This window comes from Scyliorhinus canicula, chromosome 18, assembly GCF_902713615.1.
Source record: "Scyliorhinus canicula chromosome 18, sScyCan1.1, whole genome shotgun sequence".
Lineage (NCBI taxonomy): Eukaryota > Metazoa > Chordata > Chondrichthyes > Carcharhiniformes > Scyliorhinidae > Scyliorhinus > Scyliorhinus canicula.
In genome coordinates, this window is record NC_052163.1 from 16167952 (window position 1) to 16192928 (window position 24977).

Below are 24977 nucleotides of genomic sequence, written 5' to 3' on the forward strand. Positions count from 1 at the left end.
GGGACGGCCTCAGGACATCACCTGAGGCTTTCCCCGGTGCTCCCCCCCAGATGGGCTGACTTCCCAATGTCGTGGGACATGCTGCTCACAGTTTTCGGGGACCTCGCGTGGAGGCTGTGGACTGTGTCCAGTGTTGGCACAGTCGGCCGGGTGGGGGGGGGGGGGGGGGGGGGGGGAGACGTTCTGCTGGCTGTGGGTCTTCGGCGAGGGCTGTGGGGACTTGTGGGGGGGGGGGGGGGTTCCGAGGATTGCAAAGGGGATTACAGGGGGTCACTATCTGGCAGGCCGGGTCCGCACTGCAGGTCTCTGTCATACGCACACGCGGCCACGGACCTGGCAATTCTTCCTCCGTATCTGCAGGTAAAGCCGGGGGCTTTACGTGGCACGACTGCACCCCCCCCCACGGGCGGAGAATTGGTGTGGGGGTGGCACCGACTTTTTGGTCATAAGTGTAGACACATGCTCCGGACATAGCCTCAAAATCGGAGAATCCAGCCCAAAGGGTTTCATGTTTATTGAGCTAAAAATACACCCAGGTAAAGGTATAAGGATATTTGAAAAAAGGTAACTCCATGCCATGATCTTTGCATCACAGGCACACAGAAGCATGTAAAATTAAGAGGGTACCGATAAAACATTAAATCGAAAATAGAGTTTATGTTTATGAGTCCATGGCTGAGGCAGATGGTGGTTTTCCTTATGGTGGTTTCCTTATGGTGGCCGAGGCCAAGAGACAGCTACTCCATGCAAACCCGCAGCGGCGTACCCCGACGGCCGCCAAGACACAGTCTCTTGGCCTTGGATCCCGAACTGAGGCAGCGGCGGAGACTAGCCACGATTATACCGAGCCCGAGGGGAGGTGGAGCCAGCAGGCAGTTGTTTCCCACATTATATATAATACAGTGGCAGTTTACCACAATACACATATTATATACTACAGTGGTTCGGACCCAGCAGGGACAAGCCTAGGCATCTAACAGCACAATACAATACAGTGGTTTACCACACCCCGTAATCCAATAACCCCATCTAACCTTTTTGGACACTAAGGGCAATTTAGCATGGCCAATCCACCTACCCTGCACAGCTTTGGACTGTGGGAGGAAACCAGAGCACCCGGAGGAAACCCACGCAGACATGGGGAGAACGTGAGACTCTGTGATGCACTATCAATTACGACGTGACGAGTGTAGATTGTAATCAAGGCTTTATTAAGGAGAGAGGTGTAGCCTCCAGCAGCTGCTGCCGAAATGGCTGAAGCTCGGTGAGCACACACATTTATACTCCACCTACTGGGTGGAGCCAGCAGGCAGGGATCTACCCCCATACCTGTAGGACAGGAGCCTTACCATATTATATCTCGTATGTGATATATACAACAGTGGTGACTACCACATTCACCTCCTGTTAAAAAGCAGTCCCGCGGTGGTGGTGGAAAAACTATTTCCATGCATTTTAAGGTTAACTTTGGGGAAAGATCACAAATTCAGCCGATCGGGTGCCTTGATCCTCCGTTGTGAGTGCCGCAGACCCGGTGGCGATGCAGGCTCGGTCGCCAGTGACTCCGGGAGCGTGTAGACCTCATCTTCATTCCCGGGTGGGACCTAGAGGAGGACAGATCGTCCTGGAGCCAGGGCTGTGGTGAGGTGCGCTGGGGAAAGGAAGAGTGGCGCGGGGCGGGGCGTTGGGGGGGGGGGGTGAACCAGCTGGTGCCAGGTCCCTGAGGGAGACTGTGTCTTGGCGGCCGTGGGGGTACGCCACTGCGGGTTTGCATGGAGTAGCTGTACTCTCTCGACCAACGGGTACGTCTTGTGAAGCCGCACGTGCTTGCGGAGAAGAACAGGTCCTGGAGCTGCCTGCCACGTTGGCAGCGAAACCCCAGAGGTGGACTTCCTGGAGAAGGCAAGAAGACGTTCATGGGCGGTTGCATTAGTCGCAGTGCAAAGTAGCGATCGGATGGAGTGAAGGGCGCGGGGAGGACCTCCTGCCAGCAGGAGACCGGGAGATTTTTGGACTGTAGGACCAGCTGGACGGCCTTCCAGACCGTCCCATTCTCCCACTCCACCTGCCCGTTTCCCCGGGGGGTTGTAGCTGGTCGTCCTGCTCGAGGCGAAGGCCTTGCTGAGCAGGTACTAACGCAGCTCATCACTCAAAGGAGAATCCCCGGTCACTGTGGATATAGGCGGGGAAACTGAACAGGGCGGAGATGGTGTTGAGTGCTTTGAGGACTGTGGCAGACGTCATAGCGGGGCATGGGACGGCAAAGTGGAATCTGGAGTATTAGTCGACCACGTTAAGGAAGTACGTGTTTCAGTCGGTGGAGGGGAGGGGCCCTTTGAAATCCTCGCTGAGGCGTTCAAAGGGACGCGAGGCCTTCACTCGATGCGCGAGGTCTGGCCGGTAGAAGTGCAGTTTGCCCTGATCTCCTCAATCGAGTAGGGCAGATTGCGTGCCTTTATGAAGTGAAAGAACCGGGTGACCCCTGGGTGACAGAGAGCATTGTTTAGGGTCTGGAGTCGGTCTACTTGTGCGCTGGCACATGTACCTCGGGATAGGGCGTTGGGGGGCTCGTTGAGCTTACCGGGGCGATACAAAATCTCATAATTATAGGTGGAGAGCTCGATCCTCCACCTCAAGATTTTATCATTTTTGATCTTGCCCTGCTGTGTGTTATTGAACATGAAGACAACCGACCGTTGGTCAGTGAGGAGAGTGAATCTCCTACCGGCCAGGTAATGCCTCCAATGCCACACAGCTTCTACGATGGCTTGGACCTCCTTCTCGACGGAGGAGTGCCGAATTTCGGAGGCATGGAGGGTGCGGGAAAAGAATTCCATGGGCCTGCCTGCCTGGTTGAGGGTGGTGGCCAGAGTGACGTCTGATGCATTGCTCTTGACTTGGAAGGGGACCGTCTTGTCGACCGCGTGCATCGCGGCCTTGGCGACGTCGGCCTTGATACAAAGGCCTGGTGAGCCTCGGTCATCAGGGGGAAAGCGGTGGAGTGACTGAGTGGGCGGGCCTTGTCCGCATAATTAGGGACCCACTGGGCGTAGTATGAGAAGAACTCCAGGAATCGTTTGAGGGCCTTGGGGCAGTGGGGGAGGGGGAGTTCCATGAGGGGGCGCATGCGATTGGGGTCGGGCCCTAGAATTCCATTTTGCACCACATAGCCGAGGATGGCTAAGCGGTTGGTGTTGAACACGCACTTCTCCTTGTTGTACGTAAAGTTGAGGAGTTTGGCGGTGTGGAGGAATTTGGAAAGGTTAGCGTCGTGGTCCTGCTGGCTGTGGCCGCAGGTGGTGACGTTATCCAGGTACAGGAAGGTGGCCCGCAGTCCATACCGGTCAATCATTCGATCCATCTCCCGTTGGAAGACCGAGACCCCATTAGTGATGCCGAAGGGAACCCTAAGATAGTGGTAAAGGCGGCCGTCCGCTTCAAACGCAGTGTACGGGTGGTCCGCCTTGCGAATGGAGAGCTGGTGGTAGGCAGATTTCAGGTTCACTGTCAAGAAGACCTGGTACTGCGCAATCTGATTGACCATATCAGATATGCGTGGGAGGGGCTACGCATCGAGCTGCTTGTACCGATTGATGTTCTGACTGTAGTCAACGACCATCCTGTTTTTCTCCCCAGTTTTCAGAACTACCACTTAGGCTCTCCCGGGGCTGTTGCTGGCCTCGATGATGCCTTCCCGCAGCAGCCGCTGGACCTCAGGGCTGATGAAGGTCCTGTCCTGGGCACTGTACTGTCTGCTCCTGGTGGCGATGGGTTTGCAATCCGGGGTGAGGTTTGCAAATAGAGAAGGCGGGTCGACCTTAAGGGTCGTGCGACCGCATACAGTAAGGGGTGGGAGGGGCCGGCCGAATTTCAGGGTGAGACTTTGGAGGTTATACTTGAAGTCCAGGCCGGGTAGCAAGGCAGCGCAGAGGTTGGGGAGGACATAGAGCTGGAAGTCGCTGAACTCTACGCCCTGGATGGTGAGGGTGACAGTGCAGTACCCCCGGATCAGGGGAGATTCGTTGTGTGATGGGGTGTACCGCGAGGGAGCAGCGCCTTACCCAGGGGTGGGCAAACTTTTCCGTGCAAGGGCCACATTCAGAAATTCACAATTCACAAAGGGCCACATAGTATATTAAGTAAAATAATTACTTCACCCGGTTATGATTCTGGGCGCCTCATATAGAACATAGAACAGCACAGAACAGGCCCTTCGGCCCTCGACGTTGTGCCGAGCATTGATCACCCTACTCAAGTCAACGTATCCACCCTATACCAGTAAGTAACCCAACAGCCCCCCCGCATTAACCTTAAAAAAAATTAAAAAAAAAAAAAAAAAAATTTTTTTAAATTTTTTTTTTTTTTTTAATGACTTGGTGGGCCGCAGAAATACCTTTGGCGGGCCGCATGCGGCCCGCGGGCCGTAGTTTGCCCACCCCTGGCCTTACCATATCGGGATGGATGAAGCTCTCTGCGCTCCCGGAGTCATGAAGGCATGATGTCTTGTGCCGATCAACCTTTACCGTCGTCGACGCGGTTGCGAGGTGGTGCGGCCAGGACTGGTCGATTGTGATGGAGGCGAGCTGTAGCTGGTGTTGGAAGACCCCTGGTTGGTCGGCGGCGGTTGCAGGCGATGAGCAGCCCGATGAGGTGCCCGACGAGCAAGGGTCCTGAGGCGGGGAAGATGGTGGCGCCCATAGGGCGCATGTGGCGGGTGGCATTAAAGATGGCGGCACCCATGGGCCGAACGAGGCCTGATGGGGGGAAGATGGCAGCGCCCACGGATCGCACGTGTCTTGAAGCAAGATAGCGGCACCCACGGGTCGCACGTGGGGTGTGCAGAATCAATGGACCTGGTTACAGCGGCGATCGAGCGGGCCTGGCACACAGCAGCGAAATGTCCTTTCTTCCCACAGGCCTTGCAGAGTGTGCTCCGCGCCGGGCAGCGCTGCCAGGGGTGCTTTGTCTGTCCGCAGAAGTAGCACTCGGGTTCCTCGGGATTGGCTGGCTGCCGCGTGGTGCAGGCTTGGGGTTGGCTGGGACGGTCGATGGTGGAGTGAACGATGGAGCGGTCGCTGGTGGGGTCTATGGTGGGGTGTTCGTTGGTGGGGTCCACGATGTCCAGGAGGGGGGCGCCATGCGGTCGGGGCCGTATGCTTGTACATTATGGGAGGCGACCGTTAGTGAGATTGCAAGTATCTTGGTCGCCACAAGGTCGCCATAAGATGCACTGGCGGATGTACGCCGACCTTATGCCCGTAACGAAAGCATCCCCGATTAGGAGTTCGGAATGTTCAACGGCCGAAATGGCCTGGCAATGGCAGTCCCTCGCCAGGGCATGCAGGGCAAGCCAGAAATCTTCCACAGACTCACTGGGGAGTTGATGCCGCTGGACAGGAGGTTCCTGTCGTAGAGTTTGTTGGTCTGCTGGGTGTGGTTCTCTTTCAGAAGCGCCATGGCCTCAGCGTAGGTGGGCGCGTCCCGGATAATAGAAAAGATATCGGAGCTCAGCCGTGTATACAGGATCTGGAGTTTCTGTGCCTCTGTGGGTGGTTCTGTCGCAGATCCGATGTAGGCTTCAAAGCAAGCTAGCCAGTGGGCAAAGGCCGACTTGGCGTTGTCTGCTTGAGGATGCAGCTGCAGGCGATCTGGCTTGATGCGGAAGTCCATTGTTGTAAAATCTCTGCTTACTAAATTGATGCACTATCAATTACGAAGAGACGAGAATAGAGTGTAATCGAGGCTTTATTAAGCAGAGATGTGTAGCCTCCTGCAGCTGCTGCCGAAATGGCTGCAGCTCGGTGAGCCCACACATTTATACTCCGCCTACTGGACGGAGCCAGCAGGCAGGGATCTACCCCCCGTACCTGTTGTACAGGAGCCTTACTGTATTGCATCCCGTTTATGATATAAGTAACAGTGGTGACTACCACACTCTGCACAGACAGTGTCCCAGCGGGTAATCGAACCTGGGACCCTGGCGCTGTGAAGCCACAGTGCTAGCCATTTGTGCTACCGTGCTGCCCTTCATTTGATGCCTTGTGCCTTTCGTTTGAAATTCTCTGGGCGGGATTCTCCATTTCTGCGACTAAGTGCGGGCTCAAACGGAGAATTGTCGGGAGGTTCACGTCAGGAAAATCAGTGCAAACCCGTCACCGATTCCGGTCCCAGTGAGTGGCTAGCACCCGTGTCTCGTGAAACACCTGTGGGTCGCACCGAAAACGTCTGGAGAATGATGGGTCCCGAGCCGCACATGCGCACGACTGACGACCTGCACTGGTTGCACCGTACAACATGGGTCCGGCCTTGCATGTAACCTAACCCGCAAACCACGACCCCACAGTCCTTCCCCTGGCTACTCCCCACAAGACCTCCCATCCCTAGCAGACGCCTGCCTGGCAAGCGGCAAGGATCCAGGCTCAGTTATCTACAGCTCTTTCATCAATGGTCTTCTCTCCATCATAAGATCAGAAGTGAGGATGTTGAGGCTTGTTTGCACCATATTCAGCCCCATTCCCGGCTCCTCAGATAATGAAGTTGTCTGTGTCCAGCAAGACCTGGACAATAGTCAGTCTTGGGCTGATAAATGGCAATTCACATTCGTGCTACGCAAGTGCCAGGCAGTGGCTTTCTCCAACAAGACAGAATGTAAACATAGCCATGGACACTCAATGGCATTATCATCGTTAAATCCGCACTATCAACATCCTGGGTTATCATTGACCAGAAACTGAACTGGACAACCATATAAATACTGTGGATACAAGAGCAAGATAGACGTTATGAATTCTGCAGAGTATCGACAGGGCATAAGTCAGGGATGTTGTGGCAAACTCTCCACTTTCCTTGAAATTTACAGTTCCAACACCACTCAAAAAGCTTGAAACCATCCAGGTGTAGCTTGCTTAATTGGCGCCCCATCTACCAATTTCAATATTCACTCCTTCCACCACCGGCACACAGTGGCAGCAGTGTTTACCATCTACAAGATGCACTGTAGTAACTCACCAAAGCTCCTTAAACAGCAACTTCCAAACCTGGAAAGCACAAGGGCAGCGTATGTATGGGACACCACTGATGCACCATCAATTGAACTCGAGTCGTGAAGTAGTTCCAAACAACAGGCTTTAATACACTAGATGTGTACCCGGCAGTAGACGTACAGAGAAAGTCCGACTGCCAGCCGGTACGGGTTCTTATACCCCGCCTCGTAGGCGGAGCTACCAACCTCTCAGCCAATCGGTGGGGAGTCACAAGACTAGCCTCAGCCAATTGGCAGAGAGGCACATGACTTGCCTGGGCCAATGGGCAGCGAGTCTTCTGCACCAATGGCAGCTTGGTTCTAGGGTACCGTAATCTCCCTAGTCATACTACCATATTCACCCCTTGTTGAGAAAGAGGGGGGGTGGGGGGGGGGGGGGGAGAGGAGAGGCGGAAGAGAGGGGGGTGTGCCCCATAAGACTGGTAGTATGACTAGAGATATTTCAAGCTGTACCAAGGTATCTATGGCTGCCCACTGGCCCGCGACGAATGTGGAAGAAAGCAATATCACTGCATACAGTGTACAAGAGAACAATCAATTTAAAAAATGAAAAAAAGAAACAGGCAAGGAACATGTGCAAGACACAAGAGTCCATAAAGTCCATCAGTACATCAAATTGACTCGATCAGCCGGATGGGTGCCTTCGATGTCCTGCTGGACCTGCGCAGCGGTGCCGGTGATGTTGGAGCGGTGGTCGTCCGTGACTCCGGGAGCGGCCGTCGTGGTCCTGTGTCCGTACCCCTGGTCGGGGCTAGCGGTGGCCGGGCCGGGGGAGGGGGTTCCTGTGCGCTGGGTTGCAGGGGCGCCGGGGGCGGTTGGGACTGGAGGGGGGGGGGGGGGGGGGGGGTGCTGGTGCTGGGGGGGTGCGGCCGCACTCCGGCGGGTGCCAGGACCCGAAGGGAGACAGTATCCTGTCGCCCGTCGGGATACTCCACATACGCATACTGCGGGTTCACGTGGAGTAACTGGACTCTTTCAACCAACGGGTCGGACTTGTGCACCCGCACGTGGGCCCGGGGGTGGCCAGCCAGGTCGGGAGCGGGGTCCCTTGAGGAAGACTTCCTGGGGAAAACAAGAAGACGTTCGTGAGGTGTTTGATTCGTGGCAGTACAGAGGAGAGACCGAATAGAGTAGAGGGCGTCTGGGAGGACCTCTTGCCAGTGGGAGACCGGGAGACACCTGGACCACAGGGCTAGCAGGACAGTCTTCCAGACCGTACCGTTCTCCCTCTCGACCTGACCGTTACCCCGGGGGTTGTAACTGGTCGTCCTGCTAGAGGCGATGCCCCTGCTAAGCAGGAATTGACGCAGCTCGTCGCTCATAAAGGAGGACCCCCGGTCGCTATGGATGTACGCGGGGTAACCGAAAAGGGAGAAAATGGAGTGGAGGGCTTTGATGATGGTTGTCGTGGTCATGTGGGGGCATGGGATGGCGAACGGGAAGCGGGAGTACTCGTCAATCACGTTTAGGAAATACGTGTTGCGGTTGTTGGAGGGGAGGGGACCTTTGAAGTCCATGCTGAGACGTTCAAAGGGGCGGGAAGCCTTTATCAGATGCGCTTGCTCGGGGCGGTAAAAGTGCGGTTTGCACTCCCGTGCAAATGTGGCAGTCCCTAGTGACTGTCCTGACCTCTTCGATGGAGTAGGGCAGGTTGCGGGTCTTAATGAAATTAAAGAAGCGGGTGGATGGCAGAGGTCCGCGTGGAGGGTGCGGAGGCGGTCTACCTGTGCGTTGGCGCAGGTACCGCGGGACAGGGCATCAGGAGGCTCGTTGAGCTTCCCAGGACGATACAAGATATTGTAGTTGTACGTGGACAACTCGATCCGCCACCACAAGATCTTGTCGTTCTTGATCTTGCCCCTCTGTGCATTATCGAACATAAAGGCCACTGACCGTTGATCTGTGAGGAGGGTAAACCTCCTGCCGGCCAGATAGTGCCTCCAATGTCGCATAGCTTCTACTATGGCCTGTGCCTCCTTTTCCACCGCGGAGTGGCGGAGTTCGGAAGCGTGGAGGGTCTGGGAGAAGAAGGCCACGGGTCTGCCCGCTTGGTTCAGGGTGGCCGCCAGAGCTACATCAGACGCGTCACTCTCGACCTGGAATGGGAGGGACTCGTCGATAGCGCGCATTGTGGCCTTTGCGATATCCGCTTTGATGCTGTTAAAGGCCTGGCGGGCCTCCATCGACAGGGGGAACGTGTTGGACTGGATGAGAGGGCGGGCTTTTTTGGCATAGTTAGGGACCCACCGGGCATAATCGGAAAAGAAGCTCAGACAGCGTTTGAGAGCTTTGAGGGAGTTGGGGAGAGGGAGTTCCATTAGGGGGCGCATGCGTTCGGGGTCGGGGCCTATCACTCCGTTACGCACTACGTAGCCGAGGATGGCTAGACGGTCGGTGCTGAACACGCACTTATCCTTATTGTAAGTGAGGTTAAGGAGTTTTGTGGTACGGAGGAATTTGCGGAGGTTGATGTCGTGGTCCTGCTGGTCATAGCCGCAGATGGTGACATTGTCGAGATACGGGAAGGTTGCCCGTAAACCGTATTGGTCAACCATTCGGTCCAGTCTGTGCATTATCGAACATAAAGGCCACTGACCGTTGGTCTGTGAGGAGGGTAAACCTCCTGCCGGCCAGATAGTGCCTCCAATGTCGCATAGCTTCTACTATGGCCTGTGCCTCCTTTTCCAGTTTTGGAGTTTTGCGGTACGGAGGAATTTGCAGAGGTTGATGTCGTGGTCCTGCTGGTCATGGCCGCAGATGGTGACATTGTCGAGATACGGGAAGGTTGCCTGTAAACCGTATTGGTCAACCATTCGGTCCATCTCCCTTTGGAAGACCAAGATACGCGTCCAGCTGCGTAAACCTGTTGATGGTCTGACTGTAGTCAATGACCATCCGGTTTTTCTCCCCAGTCCTAACCACCAGCACTTGTGCTCGCCAGGGACTGTTGCTAGCCTCTATGACCCCTTCCTTCAGAAGCCTTTAGACCTCGGACCTGATGAAGGTCTGGTCCTGGGCACTGTACCGTCTGCTCCTGGTGGCGACGGGTTTGCAATCCGGGGTGAGGTTTGCAAACAAGGAAGGGGGGTCGACCTTGAGGGACAGGAGGCTGCAGACAGTAAGGGGGGAATAAGGCCGCCGAATTTGAAAGTTAAGCTCTGCAGGTTGCACTGAAAATCCAGTCCTAGGAGTGCTGGTGTGCAAAGGCGGGGGAGGACGAGGAGTTTATAGTTTTTACGAACACTCCCCTGGACCGTGAGGTCCGCTACGCAGCACCCGGTGATTTGGACTGAGTGCGAACCAGAGGCCAGAGTGATTTTGTGTTTCACTGGGTGAACGGGGAGCGCGCAGCGTCTTACCGTGTCGGGGTGGACGAAACTCTGTGTGCTCCCGGAGTCCAGTAGGCAGCTCATCTCATGACCGTTGAGGAGGATCTGTGTGGTCGCCGTGGAAAGCGTGCGGGGCCTTGATTGATCCAGCGTCACCGAGGCAAGTCGTGGCAGGAACTGAGTCATCATCCGTCATTGAGTAGTCACTTGCGGGGTTCTCCGTGCTGAACCAAGATGGCGACACCCGTCGGCCGCACGTGGTGGGGGGTGAACAAGATGGCGGCGCCCAGGGGTTGAACGTGGAGTCGGGGGCCCAAAATGGCGGCGCCCGGGGATCGCACGTGGCGTTGGAGGCCCAAAATGGCGGCATCCGGGGATCACTCGTGGCGGTGGGGGGGTGGAGGCAGCGAGGTCCATGGGCCGCACGGGGCCCTAGAGGAGCGCAGGGGGGGACCCGCGGTCGCTGTTCGGGACGGCATGACCGATTTAGATTGGCAGACGGCTGCAAAGTGGCCCTTCTTGCCGCAGCTTTTACAGGTTGCGGTGCGGGCCGGGCAGCGCGGGCGGGGGTGCTTGGCCTTACCGCAAAAGTAGCAGTGGGCCCGTGGGCTTATCGGGGCGACCCGCAGTGCAGGTCTGGGGGGGGGGTCAGAATCGGCGGGGGCGAGGGGGGGTTGCGTGCCACGCTGCCCAAGGGGCCGCCACACGGCCGGGGGCATACGCGCGGGCGTTGCAGTCAGCGACCTCCAAGGAGGATGCGAGGGTCCGTGCCTCAGCGAGGTTTAAAGTGTCCTTTCCAGAAGCCTCTGGCGTATCTTGGATGATTGCATGCCCGCAACGTAGGCGTCACGGATCAAGAGTTCGGTGTGTTCGGCCGCAGTGACCTGTGGGCAGGCGCAATTTCTCCCCAGGACAATGAGGGCCCGATAGAATTGGTTGAGGGACTCACCGGGGAATTGTTGCCTCGTAGCCAGGAGGTGCCACGCGTAGACCTGATTCACTGGCCTGATGAAATGTCCCTTCAGCAGGTCCATAGCGGCGTCATAGTCCAGTTCGTCCTCTATCAGAGAGTAGACGGCGGTGCCCACGCACGAGTGGAGGATGTGGAATTTCTGTTCCCTTGTCGGGCGGTTTTCGCTGTGGTAAGGTAGCTGTTGAAACACGCCAGCCAATGTTTAAACGTTGCTGACGCGTTTGCAGCATGCGGGTTGATGCGGAGGCCTTCTGGCTTGATCCGTAGCTCCATTTCAAAATTCTAGTGTATTAAATTGATGCACCGTCAATTGGACTCGAGTCGTGAAGTAGTTCCAAACAACAGGCTTTAATACACTAGATGTGTGCCCGGCAGTAGACGTACAGAGAAAGGCCGACTGCCAGCCGGTACGGGTTCTTATACCCCGCCTCGTAGGCGGAGCTACCAACCTCTCAGCCAATCGGTGGGGAGTCACATGACTAGCCTCAGCCAATTGGCAGAGAGGCACATGACTTGCCTGGGCCAATGGGCAGCGAGTCTTCTGCACCAATGGCAGCTTGGTTCTAGGGTACCATAATCTCCCTAGTCATACTACCACAACCACCACCTGGAAGTTCCCTCCAAGTCACCCAACATCCTGACTTTGAAATATTTTGCCATTCCTTCATTGTCAATGGGTCAAATTCCTCCCTAACAGCACTGTGGCTGTTCTTACAACAGATGGACTGCAGAGGTTGAAGACAACAGGAGACTACCATCTTCTCAAGGACAATGATGGATTGACAATAAATGCTGGCCTAACCAGCACTGTTCACATCCCACAAACGACAGCGGCAGCGGATCCCACCTCTTAAAGTCCGTCCTCATCTACTCCACCAACCAAACCAGGTTCAGTTTGTGCAACTGCACCCAGCTCCGCGCTACCAGGATACCCAAATATCTAAAGCCCACTCCCACCACTCGAAATGACAATCCTCCTAGCCTCTAATCCTGCCCTCTAATCTCAATTGGGAACACCTTGCTTTTTCCCATATTCAATTTGTACCCAGAGAACCGGCCAACCTGCCCAGGATCACCATGATGCCTCCGATATGCCCAACGGGTCCGAAACATACAGCAGCAGATCGTCTGCATACAATGTGACCCTATGCTTGACGCCTTCCCGCCCAATCACTCTCCAGTCTCTCAACGCCCCATTGCCAGCGGCTCTATCGCCAACGGGGAGAGCGGGCACCCCTGCCTCATCCCATAATGCAGCCCAATGTACCCCAAACTCACTCGGTTCGTCTGCACACTTGAAATTGGTGCCTTATACAACAGCTGGATCCAATTTGCCTGAACCCGAACCACCCCAGCATCTCCAACAAATATGCCCACTCCACTCGATCAAATGTCTTCCACGCGTCCATCGCCACCACTCCCTCCGCCTCCTGCCTCTCTGAAGGCATCATGGTTACATTGTGTAGCTTCATTGACAACTTCCTCCCCTTCACAATACCCGTTTGATCTTCATCTATCACCCCTGGGACACAGTCCTCAATTTGCAATGCCAACACCTTTGCTACTAACTTGGCATCCATGTTTAACATCGATATTGGGTGGTACGACCCACACTGCTCCGGATCTTTATCCATCAGGGAGATGGAAGCCTGTGACAATGTAGGGGGGAGTTCTCCCCCCTCTCTTGCTTCATTGTACACTTTCACCAGCAGAGGTCCAAGGTCCACCCCAAACCTTTTATGGAACTCTACCGGGAATCCGTCCAGCCCCGGGGCCATACCTGCATCGTCTCCACACTCCTCCATCAGCAGCCTCAGCCCAATTGGGGCCCATTCCCGGATCCAGCCCCTCCTCTACTTTGGGAAACTCTAATGCATCCAGGAACCATCACATCCCCCCCTCCATGGCTGGGGGTTCCGACTCGTATAGATTTCTTTAAAATGCCTCAAACACCCCTTAACTCCCTCTTGGTCCATCACCACCTTGCCCTTAACATCCCTAACTCTGCCAATCTTCCTCGCCACCTCTTGCTTTCTCAACTGATGGACCAACATCCTACTCGCCTTCTCCCCATAATCATACACTGGCCCTCCGTAACTGCTCCACTGCCTTCCCCGTGTAGACTGGCCCAAACCTGGATCCTCTCCTTCAACAGCCTCCAGTATCTCTGTCCACCCTCAAAATCTCATGCTTGCCCTCTCCTCCCGCTCTGTTTTCTCCCTATAAAACCCAGGCTAATATAAACTCCCCCTGACTTCCGCTTTGAGTACCTCCCACAGCATGGCAGCCGTGACTTCCGCAGTGCCGTTCAGCTCCACGTATCCCTGAATGGCACCCCACACCCACTCACACACCTCCTCATTCACCAGCAACTCCACAGTCAGCCTCCACTGAGAGTGCGGGGACCCTCCCTGGGTCCCACCCAGTGCGGCGCGTGGTCGGAAACCACAATCGGCGAATACTCCAAGTCAGCCACCCCCGCCAAAAGCGTCTTGTCGAGCACGAAAAAAATCAATCCGAGAGTACACCTGGTGCACATGGGAGAAGTATGAAAACTCCTTCGCCCTCGGTCTCTCGAACTTCCACGGGTTCACCTACCCCACCCATGGTGCTCTGTAAACCCCCTCAGCTCCTTCGCCAACACCCTCAACGACTTGAGGCTCGACCAGTCTAAGCTCAGGTCTATGACCATGTTAAAATCCACATCCCCGCCCATAATCAGCCGATGCAAGTCCAAGTCCGGGATCCTCCCTAACACCCGCTTCATAAAATTCACAATTATCCCAGTTCGGGGCATAGACATTTACCAAAACCACTGGCATCCCCTCAACTTTCCACTAACCATCACATATCTCTACCCCGGATCAGCCACAAACTCCCCACCTTGAACACAACCCACTTATTAACCTTGTCTTCATATCCAGCCCCGAATGAAACACCTACCCCACCAATCCCTTTCTCAGCCTCGCCTGGTCCCCCAACCTCAGGTGCGTCTCCTGCAAAAAAGCTACATCTGCCTTCAAACTCCTTAGATGCATGAGCAGACGTGACCTACCCCACCAAAGAGTCCAACTGCTCCTTGTGCTCTCCCACCTCCTGCTCCACTTTCTGGATTGCCCATTCAAACCGCTCACATTCAACGCGACCAGCCTGGTTGGGGTCTCCCCGCCTCTTTCCTCTGCCAATCAACCATACCCCCTTTTGAAGCAGCACATGGCCGCGTCACATGACCCTCCAGGCCCACCCTCGGATTTCCACCGTCAACGATCTCTTCCCAAATGTGTCGCATCATGTCAGCAATCCCCCCAGCCACCCCCCTCAAACAAAAAAACAACTCCCTCCCCTTCCCCGTGCCTTTCTTCTGGCAACTTCCCAACTTCACTCCCATTAACTAGCCCACCCAGCTAGATGGTGGCCTCCAGCCAAGGCCTTCAACACTTTTTCCTCCCTCCTGTTGCTCTCCTCACCAACCAACCCAACCATCTATCCATCAAGAGCAACGAAAGGCACACTGTTCATCATTGCTCCCCTGTACCCCCGAAAATCCGACACCAAACACTTTAAAGAGCACCCAAAACTCCTCCAAAGTTCAATGTCCTCACATTCCTCACAGTCATTTGTCCTTCATAAATTCAATCGCCTCCTCTGGCATGTCAAAATAAAACTCTTGTTCTGGAAAGTCACCCATAGGCGGGCCGGGTACAATACCCCAAATATCACTCCCTTTTTGAAGAGAGCAGCCTTAATCTGGATAAACCGGGTCTTCCTCTTCACCAGCTTTGCACCCAAATCTTGGTACACTGGCAGTTCATTCCCTTCCCAGGTACATTTCCAGGTCTGTCTTGCACATCAAAGGATCTTCTCCTTGTCCAGAAAGCGGTGCAAACGCACCTCATCACCCTTGGCAGTTCACCCGCCTGCGGCCTTCTCCTCAGTGCCCTGTGCACTCGGTCCGCCTCCAGGGACCGATGAAGGCCCCCGTGCCAATCAACTTCTCCAGCATCCTTGTCACATACACTGTGGCCTCCACACCTTCAATATCTTCAAGCATCCTGCCAATTCTTAGGTTTTGCCTTCTGGAGCGATTCTCCAAATCCTATACCTTCTCTCTCAGTTATTTCTGGCTCTCCCCAACACTCCGACCTTAGCCACCAAAGAGTCCAACTGCTCCTTGTGCTCTCCCATCTCCTCCTCCACTTTCTGGATCGCCAAGCCCTGGAAGCCCTGGATCCAGATCTCAGCAGCTCCACCACCTTGGTCAGGTCATCCAGGGACTATTTCCTCTGCTGCTGAAACTAGTTATTCAAGAACTCCACAAGTTGCTCTGCCGACCACTGGGTGGGCAGTGCACTCCACTTGCCCTCCGCCACCTTTCCCTGTGGCGCACTACGAAAACCCTCCTGCCCCAATCGTCCCAGGTATCGTGGTGCCACTCAGTTCTGCCTGCTGCCCATCAGATGTGCCAAGGACAGATGGGGGGGATTCAGAGGTAAAGCGGCGCTCCGGCACCTTCACTGCAGGAGTCATCCACATGGGTCCCATCGCCTCCAATGATCCCTGGGCTACTCCCTTGGATGGGTTCTGGCTAGAGCGAGCTGCCGGGTCACCTCCGTAGTCTGGCTCTGCCAGTCTTGGAAGCTCGCTCTTGTGTGACCAGAGTCTCATTGCTCGCGGCAGAGACTGGGCCATAGCTCTTTGGGACTGTACCAGTTCACTCAGTAACTATGCCAAGTTCTTCTGTGACTGGCTCAGGTCAGCCAGCGCCCAGCCACTGCTCTTGGCTTTCGCAGCTATGTCTATTGTGACTGGGCCACGCTCTGGAGCACCGCAGCAATGTCCATGTGTCCCTGGTACATATCTGCCTGTGACAGGACTTCCCTGTACTATGCCTCAGCCACCACCTGCACACTGTGCAAAAGGCCTTTGACATTTTGACTCATGGCCAACACTTTCGCACCCAAGGCCTTCACCTCGGACGCCACCTGTTCAGTGTTGGCCTGGGTAGCACACATGGATGGGAGCAGGACACTCCTCCAACTCCACCTGTAGGCGCTGGATGGTTGCTGACACCCCCTCATGTAGTCCCCGTCTCTGTGTCTGCACCTCCAGCATTGATGGGACTGCCCTTTTCAAAAGTGAAAGACCTGTCTGGACAGCAGCTAGTCCTTGGGGTCGGGCTGCTCTCCGACCCGCTGGCCCCTCCAGTGTTCCCACCTCCACCTGATGTACTGCAGCAGGTGTGTGGTGCACACCAGGTAGCGCCCCAGGAGCCTCTTCATTAAAATGCCCAGACAAGGTAAGTGTCCCTGGGATGGCGGAGAGTGTTGGTGACAGCAGTGAAGCGAAGTTGGTGTCGTCTACGGATGTGTTCTCTGGAGTGTTGCGGGTTGGGGAGGGGGACACAGGGTAGGTTTCCCAGTGTCCGGTGGTGACCCTGTAAGGCTCAATTTAGGACGAATGGTTGACTGCGGGTGGGCGTGGTGTGTGGGGGAGGGATGACTGTACCTGAGGAACATCACAATGCATCAGGGGTTCACATGGCTGTCCTATGCCGACCTCCACCTCTGCTCGCCCATTACCACCCCACAGACCAGGTCCAACGCCACAGCGGAGAGCCACAGGTCTGTGGGCCCCTTCTGGTCTGCCCTCACTTCCGGGGTTCATAGAATTTACAGTGGAGAAGGAGGCCATTCGGCCAATCGAGTCTGCACTGGCTCTTGGAAAGAGCACCCTACCCAAGCCCATACCTCCACCCTATCCCCATAACCCAGTAACCCCACCTAACACTAAGGGCAATTTGGACCCTGAGGGCAATTTAGCCTGGCCAATTCACCTAACCTGCACATCTTTGGACTGTGGGAGGAAACCGGAGCACCCGGAGAAAACCCACGCACACACGGGGAGAACGTGCAGACTCCACACAGACAGTGACCCAAGCCAGGATTCGAACCTGGGATCCTGGAGCTGTGAAGCATTTGTGCTACCCACAATGCTACCGTGCTGCCCACTTGTGGGCCACCTTCTCTTAGGGGGACAGGTAATGCACAGTGTGAGATATTTGGATGTGGGCAGCTTAGGGAGTCCGCAGCTGGTGGCCTGTGTGCGGGAACCTGGCCACGTCGGGTGGTATGGGTGGTGACATGTAGTTCAGGGTGGAGGGGGCTGGAGATCTGTGGGTCAAGGGTGGTGCCAGGGGCACGGAGGGAGGGGGTACCATATCTGCCAGGAGAGATGCCCATCCTTAGCCATCGCTGCCAGATCGCCCACCTGGTGGGGGGCGCATTGTGGTGGGTGGAAGTAGAAGGCGGGGGGGCAGGGGTGGTGCCAGCCACGGTGGTGACTCACCTGGGCTGCTCTGAGGAGATCATGCTGCTTCGTCCTGCAGTGCTGTCCAGTCCTCGCAGTGGGGCCCATGGCACTCTCAGCCTCTGCTACCTGTGCCCATGCCCGGTTGACATCCATGGGGGACAGCCTCCTTCCCAGCCCAGGGAACAGGGTGTCCCATCTCTCTTGGACGTGTCCAGCAGTGTCTTGAGCTCTACGCTGATGAACATTCGGGCAACTCTTCGTGGTGCCACCTTCTTGGCTGGAATGAGAGTGTGTGGGGAATGGAGTGCTTATATGGAGCTCCAGCTTGTCAGGTTCTCCAGTGCCAATCCGGACAGCAGCTAATCCGATGCCAGCATCGGTTGGAATTGCACGTTCCACGCGGTGATGGTGCTGGCCCATTTGCATTTTGTGAATTGGGCTCTGGGACCGGCGGCTCTCTCAGGATCGTAGAACATCACCGTTTCAGTCCCGGCGACAGCACTTAGTCTCTAGAATGGAGAATCCAGTCCCAAATGTCCAGCCTTTTGATTCAAGACCATGAGAAATGTGAGGAGTAGACCTCTTTTGAGCTTGCTCTGCCATCCAAAATGATCATTACAGATTTTGGGCCTCAAATCCACTTCCCCAGATTCCTTGATCCTGAGACCAAAAATTCACCTATGCCAGCCTTAAAATATATCCCAATGTTGGAGCATCCCCCTGGGGAGAGAATGCCAAAGATTCACCACCCTTTGAGTGAAGTGGTTTCCCTTGAATGAAATGAAATGAAAATCACTTATTGTCACAAGTAGGCTTCAAATGAAGTTACTGTGAAAAGCCCCTAGTTGCCACATTCCGGCGCCTATTCAGGGAGGCTGTTGCAGGAATCGAACCATGCTGCTGGCCTGCTTGGTCTGCTTTCAAAGCCAGCGATTTAGCCCTGTGCTAAACAGCACCTTCACCTTAGCGCTAAATGATTGCCCCCTTATCCTAAGACTGTGCCCCAGATTTTAGATCCCTGACCAGTGGAAACAATTTCTTAATGTCTCGCTTAATTAGTCCCTTCAAAATTGTTTTAAAAAATATTTTAATTAAAATTTTCAGTTTACAAACGTACAAAATTTTCAACCCGATTCAGACAATATACAGAACCACCCCACCACCCCGTCACCCAATCCCCCATTTCAGTTTTCAAAAAAATATATTATTTTAACAATTTTTCTGAATAAACTATTGCAACCATTTATGTACAACAATTAACAGTATTTCAACCTTTTCATCCATCCCCCACAAACCCAAAAGAAACAACAACCAATCCCCAATGACCTCCCTCCCCCCCCGCAGCCTGTCATTGTGACCAACTCTCTGAAAACGGAAATAACCGGTTGCCATCTGAGGTAGAACCGTTCAGCCAACCTTCTCATTAGATGGTTGATGTCTTTCTAAGTGCAAAAGTTCCATCAGGCCGCTGAGCCAAGCTGCTGCACTGGGTGGAGACAAGGACCTCCAGCCAAAGAAGATTCACCTGCAAGCTATCAAGGAAGCAAAGGCAATAGCATCTGCTTTTGCTCCTTTCTGTAACTCTGGCAAGTTTGAGATCCTAAAAATAGCAAAGGGCATGGTTCCAAGTCAACCCCAAGAATTCCCGACATGGTGGTGAAGGAGACCCAAACATTAACGAGCTGAGGGCAAGACCAGAATATGTGGGAATGATGGGCAGGGCCCCCAGAGCATTGCTCGCACCTGCCCCCTATGTCAGCAAAAAACCCCACTAATTCAGGCCCTGGTCAAATGTGCCCTAAGCACCACCTTGAATTGTATCAGGCTGAGTGTCTAGCACATGAAGAGGTAGAGTTGACTCTGTGCAGAGTCTCATTCCACTTCCTGTCCTCAAGTTCCTGGCACAGCTCCTCCTCCACTTTTTTTTATTTTGCCCAGCAGGATCTGATCGTTGGCATCAGCTGACCATAGATCTCCAACACTTGCTGCTGAAAGAACTTTGTTAGGTGGATTGGCCATGATAAATTGCCCTTAGTGTCCAAAATTGCCCTTAGTGTTGGGTGGGGTTACTGGGTTATGGGGATAGGGTGGAGGTGTTGACCTTGGGTAGGGTGCTCTTTCCAAGAGCCGGTGCAGACTCGATGGGCTGAATGGCCTCCTTCTGCACTGTAAATTCTATGAAATCTATGAAATCAACAAGGGTGGTGATGGTGCGGGGGTTGGGGGGGGGGGGGGTGAGGGGTGTGGAGTGTGGCAAAGGAAAGGAAGAAATCTCCTTGCGCACAAAGATTCTCTTGCAGGCTCTATGTGTACTCCCCAAAGTTAACCTTTCCACTTACCTTTGCATCATCTGCACACTTAGATACATTACTCTCTGCCTCTTCGTCTAAGTCATTTTCTAAAATGTATTTATGGGATGTGGGTGTCACAAGCTGGGCCAGCATTGCTCATCCCGAATTTCCCTTGAACTGAGTGATTTTCTAGATAATTTCAGAGGGCAGTTAAGAGCTAATCACATTACTGGTGACACATGTATGCCAGACCGGGCAAGGAGGGCAAATTCCCTTCCCTACAGGGCATTAGTGAACCAGAGGGGTACGACAATTGACAATTGATAATGGTCCCATGGTCATCATTAGAGTTTTAATTCCAGACTTTTATTAGATTCAAATTTCACCATCTGCCAATGGATGGGATTCGAACCTAGATCATTATTCAGGGCATTATTCTGCATCTCTGGATTACTAGCCCAGTGTTAATACTGCTACATCGTTGTCTTCCCCCAATTTGTTTAGCCTCTTAACACGGGACAACCCCCTCATCCCAAGGACCAATTTACTGAACCTTTGCTGTACCTCCTCCAATCTTTTCTTTATAAATATCTGAGGCCCCAATTTACCTTGGATAGTTCTTCCTTCATATCCACCTAATTGGCTTTGTTTACGTTAAGATTATTTTTTGTGATAGGAGTATGTTATTTTCAAATTTAACCTGGAATTCAGTGGTATTCGGATCACTTTTCCCAGTGAATCTTTTACAATGGCAAACTTAACTAAGCCAAATTTAAATGCACAAGAAACAAACACAATTAACTATATAGGTGGGTACAAGAGAAAGTTACATTGTTCATGATTAGGTTGCTCCCAGTAACTTCTATATACTCAATCTACAATGGTAGTGTTTATGGTACATGAAAAGTGACTTAGAAAGAATGATTCTTGCTTTTATATTGGGTCTAGTATCTGAAATGATTTTAATGGTGTATATGAATCTATATATTGATCTGAAAATATATGCGTTACTACTATAGTTGATAGAAAAAATGACATTACCTGTTCAAAATCTAAATCTCTTTTCCTTGGCACGTCTAGTGCTGGGAATAGATCTCCTATAAGTCCCATAAACACAGGCAAATCATCTGTTACTATCTTTGGAATATTAAAATCTCTCAAGGCTCTCATAAGAACCTGTTCTTCAGGACGAGTTGGATCACCTCTTTTTAAAGAGCCAGCCACAACCAACACAGACTTAATAGCCCGCAATCCCCAATCATAGTGATCCTGTAAAATAAAATGACAATGTTACATATTTGGTGTCTGTGGTAGTCACCACTAGTGATATATTGTGTGTATTATGGCACTACCAGTATATTACTGGTACAACGGTAAATCCCTGCCTGCTGGCTCCGCCCAGCAGGTGGCGTATAAAAGTGTGTGCTCTCCTGCGCTGCAGCCATTCTGGTTCCAGCTACAGGAGGCACAACATCTTGTTCAATAAAGCCTCGATTGTTCCACCACGGTACATCAGTGTCATTTTTGGGAAACCATTAAAATGAGTGACAGAACTCTGATTGGGAATATTGGACAAGTTGCTTTTCAACCATTTTAATCAAACACTGATATTTTTATGAAACAAAATTAATCTCCCTGTCACTCCTTAATATCTATTTCCTTGACCAAGCTTTTGGCCACCTGCCCATATATTTCTTTATAATATAACATGGCCTTCAAACTGAGAATACTCTCAATGGTATTATGTTACAGTATAACTGTGCTAAATTGGATAGAGATAGAACAGATCTAGCAGCTCAAAACTCACTATCCATGATGAATGATGGGCCATCAGCAGCATTAGAATTCTACTTGACCATAATCTAAAGCTTTATGGCATATCTCTCACTCCAGCAAGACAGGGGACTTACCTTTGTTGAATAAGGAATGTAAAAGGGCATGCAAGGTGTAGCAGTAGACATATCGAAAAAATGAGCTCTCAACCAAGTGAAGCTTAAGCACAGGGCTAGATGAATGCATAAATGTTATAGGGGTTAAATGTACCCCAAACATTCAATCAGATCAAACCTCTGGAGTCCTGGGATATCCAGTTGTAGCCTTTTTTATATTAGTTCATGGGATGTGGGCATCACTGGCTGAACCAGCACTTATTGCCCATCCCTAATTGCCTTTGAGCAGTTGTACCATAGTACCATACTTGTACCATAGTAGTCCATGTGCTGTAGGAATACCCATAGTGCTGTGCTCTGCTATCTCTTCCCCAGGTTCTTTCACACTGACACAATGGTTAGCACTGCTGCCTCACAGCTCCAGGAACCCAGGTTCAATTCCCGCCTCGGGTGACTGTCTGCGTGGAGTTTGCACTTTCTCCTCTTGTCTGCGTGGGTTTCCTCCAGGTGCTCCGGAAGGAAGAAACTATCATCGATTAATTTGTTTGATTAATTTAATATCCCCTTTTTATTTTAAATACATTTATCTCATTACGCAACTTAGTATTCATTATCATGTTTCCCTGTCTATCTGTCAAAAGGAAATTGAATAAACATTTGAGGGTGTTACAGTGTTATTATTATGCATCTTCTTAGTTAAATCCATCACTGATGTCATTAATAAGTACTGCAACATCATTAATAGCTGTTGTTATCCATGTCTATTCCATTTAACTGCTGCTAGTTTTAATTCTATTCAGTTACTGTTATTTTGATGTTTAACTAGCTGCTACTGTTTTTGAGTCTATACTGTATTTTAAACTTGGTTATTTTTATATAGAACATAGAACATAGAACGATACAGCGCAGTACAGGCCCTTCGGCCCTCGATGTTGCACCGACATGGAAAAAAAACTAAAGGCCATCTAACCTACACTATGCCCTTATGATCCATATGCTTATCCAATAAACTTTTAAATGCCCTCAATGTTGGCGAGTTCACGACTGTTGCAGGTAGGGCATTCCACGGCCTCACCACTCTTTGCGTAAAAAACCCACCTCTGACCTCTGTCCTATATCTATTACCCCTCAATTTAAGGCTATGTCCCCTCGTGCTAGCCACCTCCATCCGCGGGAGAAGGCTCTCGCTGTCCACCCTATCTAACCCTCTGATCATTTTGTATGCCTCTATTAAGTCACCTCTTAACCTTCTTCTCTCTAACGAAAACAACCTCAAGTCCATCAGCCTTTCCTCATAAGATTTCCCCTCCATACCAGGCAACATCCTGGTAAATCTCCTCTGCACCCGTTCCTAAGCTTCCACGTCCTTCCTATAATGAGGCGACCAGAACTGTACGCAATACTCCAAATGCGGCCGTACTAGAGTTTTGTACAACTGCAACATGACCTCATGGCTCCGGAACTCAATCCCTCTACCAATAAAGGCCAACACACCATAGGCCTTCTTCACAACCCTATCAACCTGGGTGGCAACTTTCAGGGATCTATGTACATGGACACCGAGATCCCTCTGCTCATCCACACTACCAAGAATTTTACCATTAGCCAAATATTCCGCATTCCTGTTATTCTTTCCAAAGTGAATCACCTCACACTTCTCCACATTAAACTCCATTTGCCACCTCTCAGCCCAGCTCTGCAGCTTATCTATGTCACTCTGTAACCTGCAACATCCTTCCGCACTGTCTACAACTCCACCGACTTTAGTGTCGTCTGCAAATTTACTCACCCATCCTTCTGCGCCCTCCTCTAGGTCATTTATAAAAATGACAAACAGCAACGGCCCCAGAACAGATCCTTGTGGATATATATATTAAAGAAGATTAACTTTTATCAACTATTTTTGTTGTCAAGTTACCACAGAGGGAAATAAATAAGCACTGCAGAAACAGAACAGAAAAAAGGGACTGGCTGGATTGCTCTGCAGTGAGTCGGTGGAATTTTCTGCCACTGGGATTTTATGCTCCCACCAAAATCAATGGACTTTCAAATGGCTCTCTGGATTTTCCAGCCCCACCCCCTCCGTGATGGAACCAGAAAATTCAGCCCAGTATCAGCGTATGACAACACATCTTAAAATACAATTTGGTATTCCTAAAGCAGTTAATAAGTCATCTAAAAGAGTACAAATTTTAAACAGCTGGAGAATCATACTGTGGACTACACAAATGTGGTATAAAAGAGTTTAAAGTCATCAGAACAAGGTTAGTTTTAGTAACAGACATTGCAAGCCTTACAAATAACATGGTGCTGTAAGTCATTTTAGTCAAGAGAAAAGTCACACAGACCAAATTTGTTGCATATTAGATTACTGAATGAAGTAAAAGTGAACAGGTGCAGACGCATCCTAGATCTGACATCCATACACCCTTCCTCTTCTCATATGCACCAGAAGCGACCATACCTGCTCCTGGGATCACCTCTAAAGTGTTCCTTATCATAGAAATTTACAGTACAGAAGGAGTCCATTCGGCCCATTGAGTCTGTACTGGCCCTCGGAAAGAGCGCCCTACTTCAGCCTACACCTCCACCCTATCCCCGTAACCCAGTAACCCCACCTAACCTTTTGGATACTAAGGGCAATTTAGCATGGCAAGTCCATCTAACCTGCACTTCTTTGGACAGTGGAAGGAAACTGGAGCATCTGGAGGAAACCCGCGTAGACACTGGGAGAAAGTGGAAGCTCCACACCGACAAGAACCCGAGGCCGGAATTGAACCTGGGACCCAGGAGCTGTGAGACAGCAGTGTTAACTGTGTTTGTCCAATCAGAAGCCAAACCTGCCAGTCAGGTTGCTTTCTAGGCAGGGAACTTGTTTAAAAAAAGACATGCGCATTGGAGCTAAAATTCCACAGCATGCAAGGAAACCTCAACTTCTCAACTTCTCAACCTAAATTCATCCTCCCATCACATGGTTCATGAAATCATTGTTTGTCAATATTGGGACTGCTGAAAATAGAGGGAGAAGGGTGAGTAATTATGCTTTGGAGTCCAGGGGAAGGAGGAAGCAGGGAGAGCCACAAAGGGGTGGTAACATATTGTGGGACACAGAGGATACCCCACAAAGGAGGTACCCTTTTCTTC

The 24977-nt window shown here is 52.1% G+C and overlaps 1 protein-coding gene across 1 annotated transcript in view; it reads right to left on the minus strand.

Moving 5' to 3' along the window:
* The window catches only part of LOC119953684 (dynein heavy chain 17, axonemal-like), an 821504-nt gene that overhangs the window by 335676 nt on the left and 460851 nt on the right, over window positions 1-24977 (minus strand). Inside the window, 1 exon segment of the mRNA XM_038778213.1 lies at window positions 20986-21213. Within this exon segment, the coding sequence (XP_038634141.1) occupies window positions 20986-21213 (228 nt within the window).